Here is an 18,125-nt window from a genome sequence, read left to right on the forward strand (position 1 = left end):
GAGTGATCTCCAAAGTGATCTGCAGGATGATCTCCAGAGTGATCTCCAGAGTGATATCCAGAGTCATCTGCAGAGTCATCTGCAGAGACATCTGCAGAGTGATCTCCAGAGTGATCTGCAGAGTGATCTTCAGAGTGATCTCCAGAGTGATCTTCAGAGTGATCTCCAGAGTGATCTCCAGAGTGATCTCCAGAGTGATCTGCAGGATGATCTCCAGAGTGATCTCCAGAGTGATATCCAGAGTCATTTGCAGAGTGATCTCCAGAGTCATCTCCAGAGTGATCTCCAGAGTGATCTGCAGAGTGATCTCCAGAGTGATCTCCAGTGATCTGCAGAGTGATCTGCAGAGTGATCTCCAGAGTGATCTCCAGAGTCATCTGCAGAGTGATCTCCAGAGTGATCTGCAGAGTGATCTCCAGAGTGATCTGCAGAGTGATCTCCAGAGTGATCTCAAGTGATCTCCAGAGTGATCTCAGAGTGATCTGCAGGATGATCTATACAGAGTGATCAGAGTGATCACTCCAGAGTCACATGCAGAGTGATCACTAGTACACAGAGTGATCTCCAGAGTGATCTGCAGAGTGATCTCCAGAGTGATCTCCAGTGATCTGCAGAGTGATCTCAGAGTGATCTGCAGAGTCATCTGCAGAGTGATCTCCAGAGTGATCTGCAGAGTGATCTTCAGAGTGATCTCCAGAGTGATCTGGAGAGTCTCCATCTGCAGAGTGATCTCAGAGTGATCTGCAGAGTGATATCAGAGTGATCTCCAGAGTGATCTCCAGAGTGATATCCAGAGTCATCTGCAGAGTCATCTGCAGAGTGATCTCCAGAGTGATCTGCAGAGTGATCTCCAGATGATCTGCAGAGTGATCTCAGAGTGATCTCCAGAGTGATCTCCAGAGTGATCTGCAGGATGATCTCCAGAGTGATCTCCAGAGTGATCTCCAGATTATCTCAGAGTGATCTCCAGAGTGATCTGCAGAGTGATCTCCAGAGTGATCTGCAGAGTGATCTCCAGAGTGATCTCCAGAGTCATCTCTAGAGTGATCTCTGCAGAGTGATCTCCAGAGTCATCTGCAGAGTGATGATCATCTCCAGAGTCATCTCCAGAGTCATCTCCAGAGTGATCTGCAGAGTGATCCTCCCTGAGACCGGGTCTGGTATCTCATACGTCTGTAAGTTAACATGGAGGTAAGGTACAGCGGAGGTTTATGCAGAAGGAACTTGTAAACTAAAAGAGTGCAGTGTGTCGATCTACGAGACTTCAAAGAGGCCCAGACTTCTTTCTGATACAGAATGCAGTGACGTGTACTGCACCTATTGTCCATAATAAAGTGTAGTGCAATATTATAAACTGTACCAAATGGGTTCAATACAGTGGCATGTTAATAGATATCCACTAAAACTCTTTTCTGGTTGTCCATAGGATTTGAGACTTGCAGTCTCCTAACCCACAGCCCCACCTCCAGCCCGACCCCCAACAGGAAAGGCTGTTCATTATGCTTGTCTCTTCCTGTCCCTTAAATAGGTCTGTTTACATGTCCGCCTCACAATGGATTGACTGGTCTGCTGAAAGTCTCCCTCCACAGAGTCCACCCGACCTCTCGCCTCCTTTACTGTTTATCACAACTCCTCCGTGGACTGTGTCAGACACAATGTTCCCTCGTCCTCCCCCTAACTGGCCAAAACAAACCAGTTTCTCCGTTCCTCCTTGTCCTTGATCTTGATATTTATATTCTCAGTTGAAACCCGAGGTGACATATTTGAGACTTCACATGGGCAGTTAAGGAATGTTGTAAGGTAGTTTTACAGAGTGATGTTTGACAGAGTGACGTGTTAGATGTGATGTTTGACAAAGTGATGTTTGACAAAGTGATGTTTGACAGAGTGATGTGTTAGATGTGATGTTTGACAAAGTGATGTTTGACAAAGTGTGGTTTGACAGAGTACTGTTTGACAAAGTGTGGTTTGACAGAGTACTTTTGACAAAGTGATGTTTTACAAAGTGATGTTTGACAAAGTGATGTTGACAGAGTGATGAGTTAGATGTGCTGTTTGACAGAGTGATGAGTTAGATGTGCTGTTTGACAGAGTGATGTTTAACAGAGTGATGTTTGACAGAGTGATGTTTAACAGAGTGATGTTTGACAGAGTGATGTGTTAGATGTGATGTTTGGCAAAGTGATGTTTAATTAACAGAGTGATGTTTGACAGAGGGATGTTTAACATGTTTAACAGAGTGATGTGTTAGATGTGTTTTGGCAGAAGGATGTTTGACAGAGTGATGTTTTACAGATGTGATGTTTGGCAGATATCTTCTGATGTTTCCTCCCCTCCCTCTCTCAGAGGCTGATGTTTGACCTCCAGTGGGGAGACAGGGGTTTACCTGTGTAGATGTGATCATCTCTGACACCTTCTGAGGCCCTGACTTCTGGTGATGTGAGTCCTCAACTCCCCCTTCTCAGCCCTAGGGAACCCTCCATTTCCCAGTCATCTACCACCCTGCCTCTGACCTACTGTCAGGTTGATTTCCCAGTCATCTACCACCCTGCCTCTGACCTACTGTCAGGTTGATCTCTCCAGTCATCTACCACCCTGCCTCTGACCTAATGTCAGGTTGATCTTTAACAGAGTGACCCTGTTGACCTACTGTCAGGTTGATGTCTCCCAGTCATCTACCACCCTGCCTCTGACCTACTGTCAGGGATCTCTCCCAGTCTGACATCTACCACCCTGCCTCTGACCTACTGTCAGGTGATCTCTCCCAGTGATACCACCCTTCTGACCTACTGTCAGGATGTTTCTCCAGTCATCTACCACCCTGCCTCTGACCTACAGGTTGATCTCTCCCAGTCATCTACCACCCTGCCTCTGACCTACTGTCAGGTTGATCTCTCCCAGTCATCTACCACCCTGCCTCTGACCTACTGTCAGGTTGATCTCCCCAGTCTCTCCACCCTGCCTCTGACCTACTGTCAGGTTGAGTCTCTCCACCCCTGTCATCTACCACCCTGCCTCTGACCTACTGTCAGGTGATCTCTCCCAGTCATCTACCACCCTGCCTCTGACCTACTGTCAGGTTGATCTCTCCCAGTCATCTACCACCCTGCCTCTGACCTACTGTCAGGTTGATCTCTCCCAGTCATCTACCACCCTCCCAGCCCTGCCTCTGACCTACTGTCAGGTTGATCCTCCCCAGTCTCCAACCCTCCATCTCTCCCAGTCATCTACCACCCTGCCTCTGACCTACTGTCAGGTTGATCTCTCCAGTCATCTACCACCCTGCCTCTGACCTACTGTCAGGTTGATCTCTCCCAGTCATCTACCACCCTGCCTCTGACCTACTGTCAGGTTGATCTCTCCCAGTCATCTACCACCCTGCCTCTGACCTACTGTCAGGTTGATCTCTCCCAGTCATCTACCACCCTGCCTCTGACCTACTGTCAGGTTGATCTCTCCCAGTCATCTACCACCCTGCCTCTGACCTACTGTCAGGTTGATCTCTCCCAGTCTGACATCTACCACCCTGCCTCTGACCTACTGTCAGGTTGATCTCTCCCAGTCATCTACCTCCCTGCCTCTGACCTACTGTCAGGTTGATCCTCCCAGTCTGCATCTACCACCCTGCCTCTGTCTGAGTCAGGTTGATCTCTCCAGTCATCTAACACCTCTGTCAGGTTGATCTCTCCAGTCATCTACCACCCTGTACATTGATCTCTCCAGTCATCTACCACCCTGCCTCTGACCTACTGTCAGGTTGATCCTCCCAGTCATCTACCACCCTGCCTCTGACCTACTGTCAGGTTGATCTCTCCAGTCATCAGGACTGATACTGTCAGGTTGATCAATCCCAGTCATCTACCACCCTGCCTCTGACCTACTGTCTCTCAGGACTCAGTACCCTGTTGACAACTTGTCAGTCTCCTCAGTTGATCCAGTCATCTCCACCCTGCATCTGACCTACTGTCAGGTTGATAGTCATCTACCACCCTGCCTCTGACCTACTGTCAGGTTGATCTCCCAGTCATCTACCACCCTGCATCTACTGTCAGGTTGATCTCTCCCAGTCATCTACCACCCTGCCTCTGACCTGTCAGTACTGTTCTACCACCCTGCCTCTGACAACTGTCAGGTTGATCCCCAGTCATCTACCACCCTGCCTCTGACCTATGTCAGGACTGAGTCATCTGTTGCCTCTGACCTACTGTCAGGTTGATCTCTCCAGTCATCTACCACCCTGCCTAGACCTACTGTCAGGTTGACTCTCCCAGTCACTGCCTTGGGACAATAGGTTGATCTCCCATCATCTAGTGCCTCTGACCTATGTCAGGTTGATCTGAGTCACTGCCTCTGACCTACTGTCAGGTTGATCTCCAGTCATCTAGTGCCTCTGACCTATGTCAGGTTGACTCTCCAGTCATCTACCACCCCTCTGACCTACTTGGGGACCACCCTGCCTCTGACTACTGTCTTGATCTCTCCCAGACATCTACCACCTGCCTTGGCCTAGTCAGGGATCTCTCCCAGTCTCATCTACCACCCTGCCTCTGACCACTGTCAGGTTGATCTCTCCAGTCATCTACCACCCTGCCTCTGACCTACTGTCAGGTGATAGTCATCTGCCTCTGACCTACTGTCAGCTGATCTCTCCCAGTCACTACCACCCTGCCTCTGACCTACTGTCAGGTTGATCTCTCCCAGTCTGAATCTACCACCCTGCCTCTGACCTAGTGTCAGGTTGATCTCTCCAGTCATCTAATCCTGCCTCTGACCTACTGTCAGGTCATCTCCCACCCCTACCTCTGACCTACTGTGATCTCTCCAGTCATCTACACCCTGCCTCTGACCTATGTCAGGTGATCTCTCCAGTTTCTACCACCCTGCCTCTGACCTTGTCAGGTGATCTCTCCCAGTCTGCATCACCACCCTGCCTCTGACCTATGTCAGGTTGATCTCTCCCAGTCATCTACCATGCCTCTGACCTACTGTCAGGTTGACTCTCCAGTCATCTACCACCCTGCCTCTGACCTACTGTCAGGTTGATCTCTCCCAGTCATCTACCACCCTGCCTCTGACCTACTGTCAGGTTGATCTCTCCCAGTCATCTACCACCCTGCCTCTGACCTAGTCAGGTTGACCTCCCAGTCATCACCCTGCCTCTGACCTACTGTCAGGTTGATCTATCCCCAGTCATCTACACCCTGCCTCTGACCTACTGTCAGGTTGATCTCTCCCAGTCATCTACCACCCTGCCTCTGACCTACTGTCCCTCTCCCAGTCATCTACAGTCATCTAAGCCTCTGACCTACTGTCAGGTTGATCTCTCCCAGTCACATCTACCACCCTGCCTCTGACCTACTGTCAGGTTGATCTCTCCCAGTCACATCTAACCCTGCCTCTGACCTAGTCAGGTTGATCTCTCCAGTCATCTACCCATCAGGTTGAACTCCCAGTCATCTACCACCCTGCCTCTGACCTAGTCAGAGATCTCTCCCATGTACCAGGACTGTCAGGTTGATCTCTCCCAGTCAGCATTAACCCTGCCTCTGACCTAGAGGTTGATCTCTCATCTACATAATCTACACTACCTACTGTCAGGTTGATCTCTCCAGTCATCTAGTGTCAGGTTGATCTCTCCAGTATCTACCACCCTGCCTCTGACTACAGGTCCAGTGATCTGACCACCCACTCAGCACTAAGTCCAGAGTCTCTATAAGGTTGATCTCTCCCAGTCATCTACCAGTCTGAACTACACAGGTTGATCTCTCCCAGTCACTAAGTCCACCCTGCTCTGACCTACTGTCAGGTTGACAGTCCAGTCATCTACCACCCTGCCTCTGACCTACTGTTGATCTATCCCAGTCTGACACCACCCTGCCTCTGACCTACTGTGATCAGTCATCTACCACCCCTGCCTCTGACCTCAGTCAGGTTGATAGTCAGGTTGATCTCTCCCAGTCAGTCAGTCTCTATCCCACACTACCACCCTGCCTCTGACCTACTGTCAGGTTGATCTCTCCCAGTCATCTACCACCCTGCCTCTGACCTACTGTCAGGTTGATCAGTCATCTACCCTGTCCACTGAGGTCTCTCCCAGTCTCTATAACAGACTGATCTCTCCCAGTCATCTACCACCCACTGCCTCTGACCTACTGTCAGGTTGATCTCTCCCAGTCATCTACCACCCTGCCTCTGACCTACTGTCCAGGTTGAACCAGTCATCTACACCCTGCCTCTGACTACTGTCAGGTTGATCTCTCCCAGTCATCACACCCTGCCTCTGACCTAGTGTCAGGTTGATCTCACCCAGTCATCTACCACCCTGCCTCTGACCTACTGTCAGGTTGATCTCTCCCAGTCATCTACCACCCTGCCTCTGACCTAAGTCAGGTTGTCTCTCCCATAATCTACCACCCTGCCTCTGACCTAGTCAGGTTGATCTCTCCCAGTCTGAACCACCCTGCCTCTGACCTCTGTTGAACAGGTTGATCCTACTGTCAGGTCCATCTACCACCCTCACCTACTGTCAGGTTGATCTCTCCCAGTCATCACCACCCCTGTCTCTGACCTACTGTCAGGTTGACAGTCCCAGTCTGACATCTACCACCCTGCCTCCTAGCACTAAGTCTATTGTCTCTATCATCTACCACCCTGCCTCTGACCTACTGTCAGCCCAGTACCACCCTGAACCACCCTGACCTACTGTCAGGTTGATCTCTCCAGCCTACCACCCTGCCTCTGACCTACTGTCAGGTCTCTATAATCTACCACCCTGCCTCTGACCTACTGTCAGGTTGATCTCAGTCATCTACCACCCTGCCTCTGACCTAAGTCAGAGATCTCTCCCAGTCATCTACAGCCTCTGACCTACTGTCAGGTTGAGTAGATCTCTCCCAGTCATCTACCACCCTGCCTCTGACCTACTGTCAGTTGATCTCTCCCAGTCATAACCCTGCCTCTGACCTACTGCCAGGTTGATCTCACCAGTCATCTACCACCCCCTGCCTCTGACCTACTGTCAGGTTGATCTCTCCCAGTCATCTACCACCCTGCCTCTGACCTACTGTCCAGGTTGATCTCACCCAGTCAGCACTATGACCTAGAGTTGATCTCTCATCTAACACCCTGCCTACTGTCAGTTGATCTCTCAGTCATCTACCACCCACCTACTGTCAGGTTGACTAAGTCCAGAGGTCTCTATAACACCTACAGTGATCAGTAGAACCACCCACCTCTGACCTACTAAGTCCAGAGTCTCTATAAATCTACCAGTGTACAGTCCTCTGAACCTACTCAGCACTAAGTCAGAGTCTCTATAAAGCTCTCCAGTCATCTACAGTCCAGCCTCTGACCTAGAGGTTGACCCACTCTACAGCACTATCTCTCCCATCAGTCTGACCTATAAGTCACTACCCCCTGCCTCTGACCTACTGTCAGGTTGATCTCTCCCAGTACAACCAGGCTCCGCCCAGTATGGAAACAATGCAGCTATCATGTGAACAGTGGCCCAATCGGGTGTAGAGATGTACCTGAGTACTGTAGTATCCCATCATCTAGTGTAAGATGTACAGGACTGAGTACTGTTGGGACAATAGTAGCCCATCATCTAGTGTAGAGATGTACAGACTGACCAATAGTAGCCCATCATCTAGTGTAGATGTACCAGTACTGTTGGGGAGGTGTCTCTATAACCCAGAGTGTAGTGTGTTGTAATGCTAGTTTCCTGTGTGATATACTGTCTGTTAGCTGGCAAGAACCACTTGCCCTCAGCACAAAAGCAAGTGTCTGTTTGATAAATCCTGTGTTGTGTGTGTAGTGTACCATGTGTGCACTCATGCGTGTTTACATATATTTAGTGTTGTAGAACTCACCAACTGGCAGCACTACATCCCTGAGTCTCTATAGTCCACCCACTGAGACCTTTTATTTATCTCTTTAACACACTACAGTCCAGTCCACCCACTCAGCACTAAGTCCAGAGTCTCTATAACACACTACAGTCCAGTAGAACCACCCACTCAGCACTAAGTCCAGAGTCTCTATAACACACTACAGTCCAGTAGAACCACCCACTCAGCACTAAGTCGAGAGTCTCTATAACACACTACAGCCCAGCTACGTGTAGTTTCTCTCACAGAACTACACCATTCCTTTAAAACCACAGTGGTCTGTCAGTGGACCATGTCCTCTGTGATGTGTAGTTTCTCTCACAGAACTACACCCTCCCTTTAAACCACAGTGGTCTGTCAGTGGACCATGTCCTCTGTGATGTGTAGTTTCTCTCACAGAACTACATTGAGTAGAACTTGGGTTACCCTACATATTGACCTAGTATAGTAGGAGCCACTTGTAGGGATTCCCACGGCAACAACTGGGTTTTCCTGTCGTCAGTAGGCTTGTTAGTGTGTGTTGTATTGTCGGCTTGTTAGTGTGTGTTGTATTGTAGGCTTGTTGTATTGTTTTTTATTTTACACACTCTGCACACTCTGCACACTTTAGTTACCTTTATTTAACTAGGCAAGTCAGTTAAGAACAAATTCTTATTTTCAATGACGGCCTAGGAACAGTGGGTTAACTGCCTGTTCAGGGGCAGAACGACAGATTTGTACCTTGTCAGCTCGGGGGTTTGAACTTGCAACCTTCCGGTTACTAGTCCAACGCTCTAACCACTAGGCTACCCTGCCTCCCCTTGTAGGCTTGTAAGGTCAGGTTCTCTGGTTGTGAAGGGGGCAGGAACAGTTTTCTCCACTTTAATAGTCAACACATGGGTCAGAGGTCATGGAAAGAACAAACATCCAGAGTGAGTGAAACAGTAAAACCTCTAAACTCCTCTCTGCTTCATAATGACTGCCAGACAGTCAGGCAACGGTGCGTTAGCCCAGTACCCAGTTAGCCCAGTACCCAGTTAGCCCGGTACCCAGTTAGCCCGGTACCCAGTTAGCCCGGTACCCAGTTAGCCCAGTACCCAGTTAGCCCGGTACCCAGTTAGCCCGGTACCCAGCAGTGAGGGGAGGAATTCCAGGAGGAACATCCAGCTAAGCTGCTCTTGATGTGGGCAAAGAGAGTCGGCCGTCCAGGAGGCCTTGGAGCTCCTACACCATTAAACCCTCTTCCTGTCTGTCTGATACTTACAACTCACTCTGAGAAAGTAGTTTTGCCTGAACAGGAACAATGTGCTGACACGGGTCAGTATCAGGATCCCTGCTTCAAACCACTGGAGGCCAGGACAGAGAGTCTACTTCTCAACACTGGACAGTCTGTCCTGTACCAGCCTGAACAATAGACAGATATGGGCAGCATATTGCCATGGTTGGTATCAGGATCCCTGCTTCAAACCACTGGAGGCCACAGGAGAAACATTGTGCTCCTTTGGGGTAATAGAAACATAGGTCTGCACACTTCAACAAACGAACAGGGTTGTATTCCCTCAGGCAGGGTCCAACCCCAGGCAGGGTCCAACCCCAGGCAGGGTCCAACCTAGGCAGGGTCCAACCTAGGCAGGGTCCAACCCCAGGCAGGGTCCAACCCCAGGCAGGGTCCAAACTAGGCAGGGTCCAACCCCAGGCAGGGTCCAACCCCAGGCAGGGTCCAACCTAGGCAGGGTCCAACCTATTTTCTTTTTACTTTTTATTTTTATTTCACCTTTATTTAACCAGGTAGGCTAGTTGAGAACAAGTTCTCATTTGCAACTGCGACCTGGCCAAGATAAAGCATAGCAGTGTGAACAGACAACACAGAGTTACACATGGAGTAAACAATTAACAAGTCAATAACACAGTAGAAAAAAAAGGGGAGTCTATATACATTGTGTGCAAAGGAGGAGGTAGGCGAATAATTACAATTTTGCAGATTAACACTGGAGTGATAAATGATCAGATGGTCATGTACAGGTAGAGATATTGGTGTGCAAAAGAGCAGAAAGGTAAATAAATAAAAACAGTATGGGGATGAGGTAGGTGAAAATGGGTGGGCTATTTACCAATAGACTATGTACAGCTGCAGCGATGGGTTAGCTGCTCAGATAGCAGATGTTTGAAGTTGGTGAGGGAGATAAAAGTCTCCAACTTCAGCGATTTTTGCAATTCGTTCCAGTCACAGGCAGCAGAGTACTGGAACGAAAGGCGGCCAAATGAGGTGTTGGCTTTAGGGATGATCAGTGAGATACACCTGCTGGAGCGCGTGCTACGGATGGGTGTTGCCATCGTGACCAGTGAACTGAGATAAGGCGGAGCTTTACCTAGCATGGACTTGTAGATGACCTGGAGCCAGTGGGTCTGGCGACGAATATGTAGCGAGGGCCAGCCGACTAGAGCATACAAGTCGCAGTGGTGGGTGGTATAAGGTGCTTTAGTGACAAAATGGATGGCACTGTGATAAACTGCATCCAGTTTGCTGAGTAGAGTGTTGGAAGCAATTTTGTAGATGACATCGCGAAAGTCGAGGATCGGTAGGATAGTCAGTTTTACTAGGGTAAGTTTGGCGGCGTGAGTGAAGGAGGCTTTGTTGCGGAATAGAAAGCCGACTCTTGATTTGATTTTCGATTGGAGATGTTTGATATGAGTCTGGAAGGAGAGTTTACAGTCTAGCCAGACACCTAGGTACTTATAGATGTCCACATATTCAAGGTCGGAACCATCCAGTGTGGTGATGCTAGTCGGGCATGCGGGTGCAGGCAGCGATCGGTTGAAAAGCATTCATTTGGTTTTACTAGCGTTTAAGAGCAGTTGGAGGCCACGGAAGGAGTGTTGTATGGCATTGAAGCTCGTTTGGAGGTTAGATAGCACAGTGTCCAAGGACGGGCCGGAAGCATATAGAATGGTGTCGTCTGCGTAGAGGTGGATCAGGGAATCGCCCGCAGCAAGAGCAACATCATTGATATATACAGAGAAAAGAGTTGGCCCGAGAATTGAACCCTGTGGCACCCCCATAGAGACTGCCAGAGGACCGGACAGCATGCCCTCCGATTTGACACACTGAACTCTGTCTGCAAAGTAATTGGTGAACCAGGCAAGGCAGTCATCCGAAAAACCGAGGCTACTGAGTCTGCCGATAAGAATATGGTGATTGACAGAGTCGAAAGCCTTGGCAAGGTCGATGAAGACTGCTGCACAGTACTGTCTTTTATCGATGGCGGTTATGATATTGTTTAGTACCTTGAGTGTAGCTGAGGTGCACCCGTGACCGGCTCGGAAACCAGATTGCACAGCGGAGAAGGTACAGTGGGATTCGAGATGGTCAGTGACCTGTTTGTTGACTTGGCTTTCGAAGACCTTAGATAGGCAGGGCAGGATGGATATAGGTCTGTAACAGTTTGGGTCCAGGGTGTCTCCCCCTTTGAAGAGGGGGATGACTGCGGCAGCTTTCCAATCCTTGGGGATCTCAGACGATATGAAAGAGAGGTTGAACAGGCTGGTAATAGGGGTTGCGACAATGGCGGCGGATAGTTTCAGAAATAGAGGGTCCAGATTGTCAAGCCCAGCTGATTTGTACGGGTCCAGGTTTTGCAGCTCTTTCAGAACATCTGCTATCTGGATTTGGGTAAAGGAGAACCTGGAGAGGCTTGGGCGAGTAGCTGCGGGGGGGGGGTGTGGGCGGAGCTGTTGGCCGATGTTGGAGTAGCCAGGCGGAAGGCATGGCCAGCCGTTTAGAAATGCTTGTTGAAGTTTTCGATAATCATGGATTTATCATGGTGTTACCTAGCCTCAGTGCAGTGGGCAGCTGGGAGGAGGTGCTCTTGTTCTCCATGGACTTCACAGTGTCCCAGAACTTTTTGGAGTTGGAGCTACAGGATGCAAACTTCTGCCTGAAGAATCTGGCCTTAGCTTTCCTGACTGACTGCGTGTATTGGTTCCTGACTTCCCTGAAAAGTTGCATATCGCGGGGACTATTCGATGCTATTGCAGTCCGCCACAGGATGTTTTTGTGCTGGTCGAGGGCAGTCAGGTCTGGAGTGAACCAAGGGCTGTATCTGTTCTTAGTTCTGCATTTTTTGAACGGAGCATGCTTATCTAAAATGGTGAGGAAGTTACTTTTAAAGAATGACCAGGCATCCTCAACTGACGGGATGAGGTCAATGTCCTTCCAGGATACCCGGGCCAGGTCAATTAGAAAGGCCTGCTCACAGAAGTGTTTTAGGGAGCGTTTGACAGTGATGAGGGGTGGTCGTTTGACTGCTGCTCCGTAGTGGATACAGGCAATGAGGCAGTGATTGCTGAGATCCTGGTTGAAGACAGCGGAGGTGTATTTGGAGGGCCAGTTGGTCAGGATGACGTCTATGAGGGTGCCCTTATTTACAGAGTTAGGGTTGTACCTGGTGGGTTCCTTGATGATTTGTGTGAGATTGAGGGCATCTAGCTTAGATTGTAGGACTGCCGGGGTGTTAAGCATATCCCAGTTTAGGTCACCTAACAGAACAAACTCTGAAGTTAGATGGGGGGCGATCAATTCACAAATGGTGTCCAGGGCACAGCTGGGAGCTGAGGGGGGTCGGTAGCAGGCGGCAACAGTGAGAGACTTATTTCTGGAGAGAGTCATTTTCAAAATTAGTAGTTCGAACTGTTTGGGTATGGACCTGGAAAGTATGACATTACTTTGCAGGCTATCTCTGCAGAAATCCTCCCCCTTTGGCAGTTCTATCTTGATGGAAGATGTTATAGTTGGGTATGGAAATCTCAGAATTTTTGGTGGCCTTCCTGAGCCAGGATTCAGACACGGCAAGGACACCCTAGGCAGGGTCCAACCCCAGGCAGGGTTCAACCTAGGCAGGGTCCAACCTAGGCAGGGTCCAACCCCAGGCAGGGTCCAACCTAGGCAGGGTCCAACCCCAGGCAGGGTCCAACCTAGGCAGGGTCCAACCCCAGGCAGGGTCCAACCCCAGGCAGGGTCCAACACCAGGCAGGGTCAACCTAGGCAGGGTCCAACCCCAGGCAGGGTCCAACCCCAGGCAGGGTCCAACCCCAGGCAGGGTCCAACCTAGGCAGCTGTAGTAGGAGCATGTCAACATGTATAGGTCAGGTTAATACAGGCTCTCATAGGAAGCTGAGCACACCGAGTATTACAGTACTAATAACCTTCTGAATACCTTCTGTGTCTGACATCAATATGAGGAGATTGAGGTCCTTTCTACGACACTCCAGGTTCGTATCCTTCTTTGAAAAAGTATTGCTTCACCTGCTACATTTCTAGTAGTGTGACAGGGACTCTGGTGTCAGCATGCTAGCAGCCAAGATACAATGTACTCCCTGTGTGTATTTTACATGTGTATCTCTATGGTTACTGTACAACATTCCAACACACTGCCAATATCAAACAACCACATTATGGGGGGAAGTAAATGGTCTTCCCTAATCTCTCTCTCCATCCCCCTTTCTCTCTATTCCTCTTTCCCTCTCTCACCCTCACCCTCCATCCCCCATTTCTCTCTCTTCCTCTTTCCCTCTCTCACCCTCACCCTCACCCTCACTCTCCATCCCCCATTTCTCTCTCTTCCTCTTTCCCTCTCTCACTCTCACTCTCCATCCCCCATTTCTCTCTCTTCCTCTTTCCCTCTCTCACCCTCACTCTCCATCCCCCATTTCTCTCTATTCCTCTTTCCATTTCTCACCCTCACTCTCCATCCCCCATTTCTCTATCTCTCTCTCTCTCTCTCTCTCTCTCTCTCTCTCTCTCCTCTCTCTCTCTCTCTATCCTCTCTCTCTCTCTCTCTCTCTCATTTCTCTCTCTCTCCCTCTCTCGCTCTCTCTCTCTCTATCCTTCTCTCTATCTCTCTCCCCCTCTCTCTATACCCCCCTCTTTCTCTCTTCTCTTCTCCCCCTCTCTCTCGTACCAGCCTGTGCCACATTATAACACATTTGTGTGAGCGTGGCTAACCTTTTTTTTTGCAGAGTTGTATATGAAGTTGAAATATGAAGTAACGTTAGTGACTCACATCGCCAGAGAGGGAAACAGTCAGAGACAGAGAGAACCTGTTATTGTAACACAGAGCTGCTGTCAGTGAGTTCACTGCCTGTGTATTTGTGACATCACTGTGATGCCACTGGTAATATCATCAACTCATTTGTCTACAGACTGACTGGAAGCTCCCCAATTTAATCCGCTGCAGATAAAGTGAAGCAGCACCAGGTTCAGTCAGCCTGTTTGAGTCAGGCTGTATTACAAGGGCAGGTGTGGTGACTCAAAGCATTGCTTTTCAACTAAAAACCTTATCAATGACGAGCACATTAAAGTTAAAGCCAGATGACTGTGAAGGGATCTTCGACTGTCTCCATAAAGCAGAGGTTGCTGACTGTCCTCTTCACAAGTCCTCATGGCCATAGCTAAGGAAACCATGTGATCCTGTGTGGCCCAGTTGGTAGAGCACAGTGCCTGCAATGCCAGGGTTGGGGTTTAAAGTATGGAAAGGTATGAACTCTACTGTAAGTCTCTCTGGATAAAAGCGTCTGCTAAATTACTAAAATGTAAATGTGAGAAAAGTAGGGGCTTTGATGGAAAAGCCCTATCAGCCCTAAAGCCCTGTGATGGAAAAGCCCTATCAGACTGTTTGAGTCAGGCTGTCTTTCAAGGACATGTGGGGTGCATCATTGCTTTTCAACAAAACCATATCAGTGACAACCACATTTAGACTAAAAGTGGCATATTCTGCCTGCTGGCATGTTCACCTTCTTGGCTCCTCTATTGTCCAAATCTCTGTCTGCTGGCATGTCCACCTTCTTGGCTCTTCGATTGTCCAAATCTCTGTCTGCTGTTGCCTCCTGTACTTCATTATCCCTGACCTTTCCCATGACCCCTGACCTTTCCTTTTTTAATTCAGTCGATTCAAGAAGTAAACTGACATTCCAATTCCCCTCAATACTTTAAAAAAAGTGGAATAAGAATTTTGGTCCTGAATTGAAATGGATTGACCCCAACCCTGCTCCTCCCCTGTCTTCTGACCTCTCCTGCCCTCTGTCCTGTCTTGCCCTGCTCTGTCCTATCCTGTCCTTCACCTCTGCTCTTCTCCTCTCTCCAGGTAAGACAGGTACAGGTGTGTCAGATGATCTCCTGCCTGACTTTGATGTGAAGATTATGCCAGGTAGGTAGGGGCGTGTCCTCCTCACCTGTGTCTGTCTGTCTCTTCTTTTCACTCATTAACACAAAACTATTGCTTCTTCACTGCCCAATCAGCCTCATGTTGTTCTTTAGTAATCCAATCAGTTATCTTATTACAAATCAAGCAAATGATTATGGTCAGTTAACTGTTGAACAATGAGAGAGAGAGCGAGAGAGACAGATCAGAGACAGAGAGAGACAAACCAGAGAGAGCGAGACCAGAGAGATAGGAAGAAAGAGAGAGAGAGACAGACCAGAGAGAGCGAGAGAGACAGACCAGAGAGAGCGAGACCAGGGAGATAGGAAGAAAGAGAGAGAGACAGACCAGAGACAGAAAGAGACAGACCAGAGAGAGCGAGATCAGAGAGATAGGAAGAAAGAGTGAGAGACAGACCAGAGACAGAGCGAGACCAGAGAGATAGGAAGAAAGAGAGAGAGACAGACCAGAGAGAGCGAGACCAGAGAGATAGGAAGAAAGAGAGAGAGACAGACCAGAGACAGAGAGAGACAGATCAGAGAGAGCGAGACCAGAGAGATAGGAAGAAAGAGAGAGAGACAGACCAGAGAGAGCGAGACCAGAGAGATAGGAAGAAAGAGAGAGAGACAGACCAGAGAGAGCGAGACCAGAGAGATAGGAAGAAAGAGAGAGAGACTAGTGGTGTCTGACCCAGCCCAAAGGAAGTCCATCATTAGGGATTGTTAACATAAGTAACATAATGATAGTGAGAGAGTTTACAGGATGGTTGAACTGGACATTACGGAGTAATGATGTTTACAGGATGGTTGAACTGGACATTACGGAGTAATGATGTTTACAGGATGGTTGAACTGGACATTACAGAGTAATGATGTTTATAGGATGGTTGAACTGGACATTATGGAGTAATGATGTTTACAGGATGGTTGAACTGGACATTACGGAGTAATGATGTTTACAGGATGGTTGAACTGGACATTACAGAGTAATGATGTTTACAGGATGGTTGAACTGGACATTATGGAGTAATGATGTTTACAGGATGGTTGAACTGGACCTTACGGAGTAATGATGTTTATAGGATGGTTGAACTGGACCTTACGGAGTAATGATGTTTATAGGATGGTTGAACTGGACCTTACGGAGTAATGATGTTTATAGGATGGTTGAACTGGACATTACGGAGTAATGATGTTTACAGGATGGTTGAACTGGACCTTACGGAGTAATGATGTTTAGAGGATGGTTGAACTGGACCTTACGGAGTAATGATGTTTACAGGATGGTTGAACTGGACATTATGGAGTAATGATGTTTAGAGGGTTTACAGGATGGTTGAACGGGACATTATGGAGTAATGATGTTTACAGGATGGTTGAACTGGACATTATGGAGTAATGATGTTTACAGGATGGTTGAACGGGACATTATGGAGTAATGATGTTTAGAGGGTGGTTGAACTGGACATTATGGAGTAATGATGTTTAGAGGGTGGTTGAACTGGACATTATGGAGTAATGATGTTTATAGGATGGTTGAACTGGACATTACAGAGTAATGATGTTTACAGGATGGTTGAACTGGACATTACGGAGTAATGATGTTTACGGGATGGTTGAACTGGACATTACGGAGTAATGATGTTTACGGGATGGTTGAACTGGACATTACGGAGTAATGATGTTTACAGGATGGTTGAACTGGACATTACGGAGTAATGATGTTTACAGGATGGTTGAACTGGACATTATGGAGTAATGATGTTTACAGGATGGTTGAACTGGACATTATGGAGTAATGATGTTTACAGGGTGGTTGAACTGGACCTTACGGAGTAATGATGTTTATAGGATGGTTGAACTGGACCTTACGGAGTAATGATGTTTATAGGATGGTTGAACTGGACATTACAGAGTAATGATGTTTAGAGGGTTTACAGGATGGTTGAACTGGACATTATGGAGTAATGATGTTTACAGGATGGTTGAACTGGACATTACAGAGTAATGATGTTTACAGGATGGTTGAACTGGATATTATGGAGTAATGATGTTTACAGGATGGTTGAACTGGACATTATGGAGTAATGATGTTTAGAGGGTTTACAGGATGGTTGAACGGGACATTATGGAGTAATGATGTTTACAGGATGTTTGAACTGGACATTATGGAGTAATGATGTTTACGGGATGGTTGAACTGGACATTACAGAGTAATGATGTTTACAGGATGGTTGAACTGGATATTATGGAGTAATGATGTTTACAGGATGGTTGAACTGAATATTATGGAGTAATGATGTTTACAGGATGGTTGAACTGGACATTACGGAGTAATGATGTTTAGAGGGTTTACAGGATGGTTGAACTGGACATTATGGAGTAATGATGTTTACAGGATGGTTGAACTGGACATTATGGAGTAATGATGTTTAGAGGGTTTACAGGATGGTTGAACGGGACATTATGGAGTAATGATGTTTACAGGATGGTTGAACTGGACATTACGGAGTAATGATGTTTAGAGGGTTTACAGGATGGTTGAACTGGACATTATGGAGTAATGATGTTTACAGGATGGTTGAACTGGACATTATGGAGTAATGATGTTTAGAGGGTTTACAGGATGGTTGAACTGGACATTATGGAGTAATGATGTTTACAGGATGGTTGAACTGGACATTATGGAGTAATGATGTTTACAGGATGGTTGAACTGGACATTATGTAGTAATGATGTTTAGAGGGTTTACAGGATGGTTGAACGGGACATTATGGAGTAATGATGTTTACAGGATGGTTGAACTGGACATTATGGAGTAATGATGTTTACAGGATGGTTGAACTGGACATTATGGAGTAATGATGTTTACAGGATGTTTGAAATGGACATTATGGAGTAATGATGTTTACGGGATGGTTGAACTGGACATTACAGAGTAATGATGTTTACAGGATGGTTGAACTGGATATTATGGAGTAATGATGTTTACAGGATGGTTGAACTGGATATTATGGAGTAATGATGTTTACAGGATGGTTGAACTGGACATTACGGAGTAA

The 18,125-nt window shown here is 47.8% G+C and overlaps 1 protein-coding gene across 1 annotated transcript in view; it reads left to right on the forward strand.

The window, feature by feature from the left end:
* Positions 1-18,125, forward strand: part of LOC115120104 (immunoglobulin-like domain-containing receptor 2) — a 50,951-nt gene that overhangs the window by 13,695 nt on the left and 19,131 nt on the right. Inside the window, exons 3-6 of the mRNA XM_065020558.1 lie at positions 16-454; positions 593-736; positions 1,057-1,171; positions 14,863-15,070. Of these exons, the coding sequence (XP_064876630.1) occupies positions 16-454; positions 593-736; positions 1,057-1,171; positions 14,863-15,070 (906 nt within the window). The remainder of the gene's footprint in view (positions 1-15; positions 455-592; positions 737-1,056; positions 1,172-14,862; positions 15,071-18,125) is intronic.

This window comes from Oncorhynchus nerka, linkage group LG2 (genome assembly GCF_034236695.1).
Source record: "Oncorhynchus nerka isolate Pitt River linkage group LG2, Oner_Uvic_2.0, whole genome shotgun sequence".
Taxonomy (NCBI): domain Eukaryota; kingdom Metazoa; phylum Chordata; class Actinopteri; order Salmoniformes; family Salmonidae; genus Oncorhynchus; species Oncorhynchus nerka.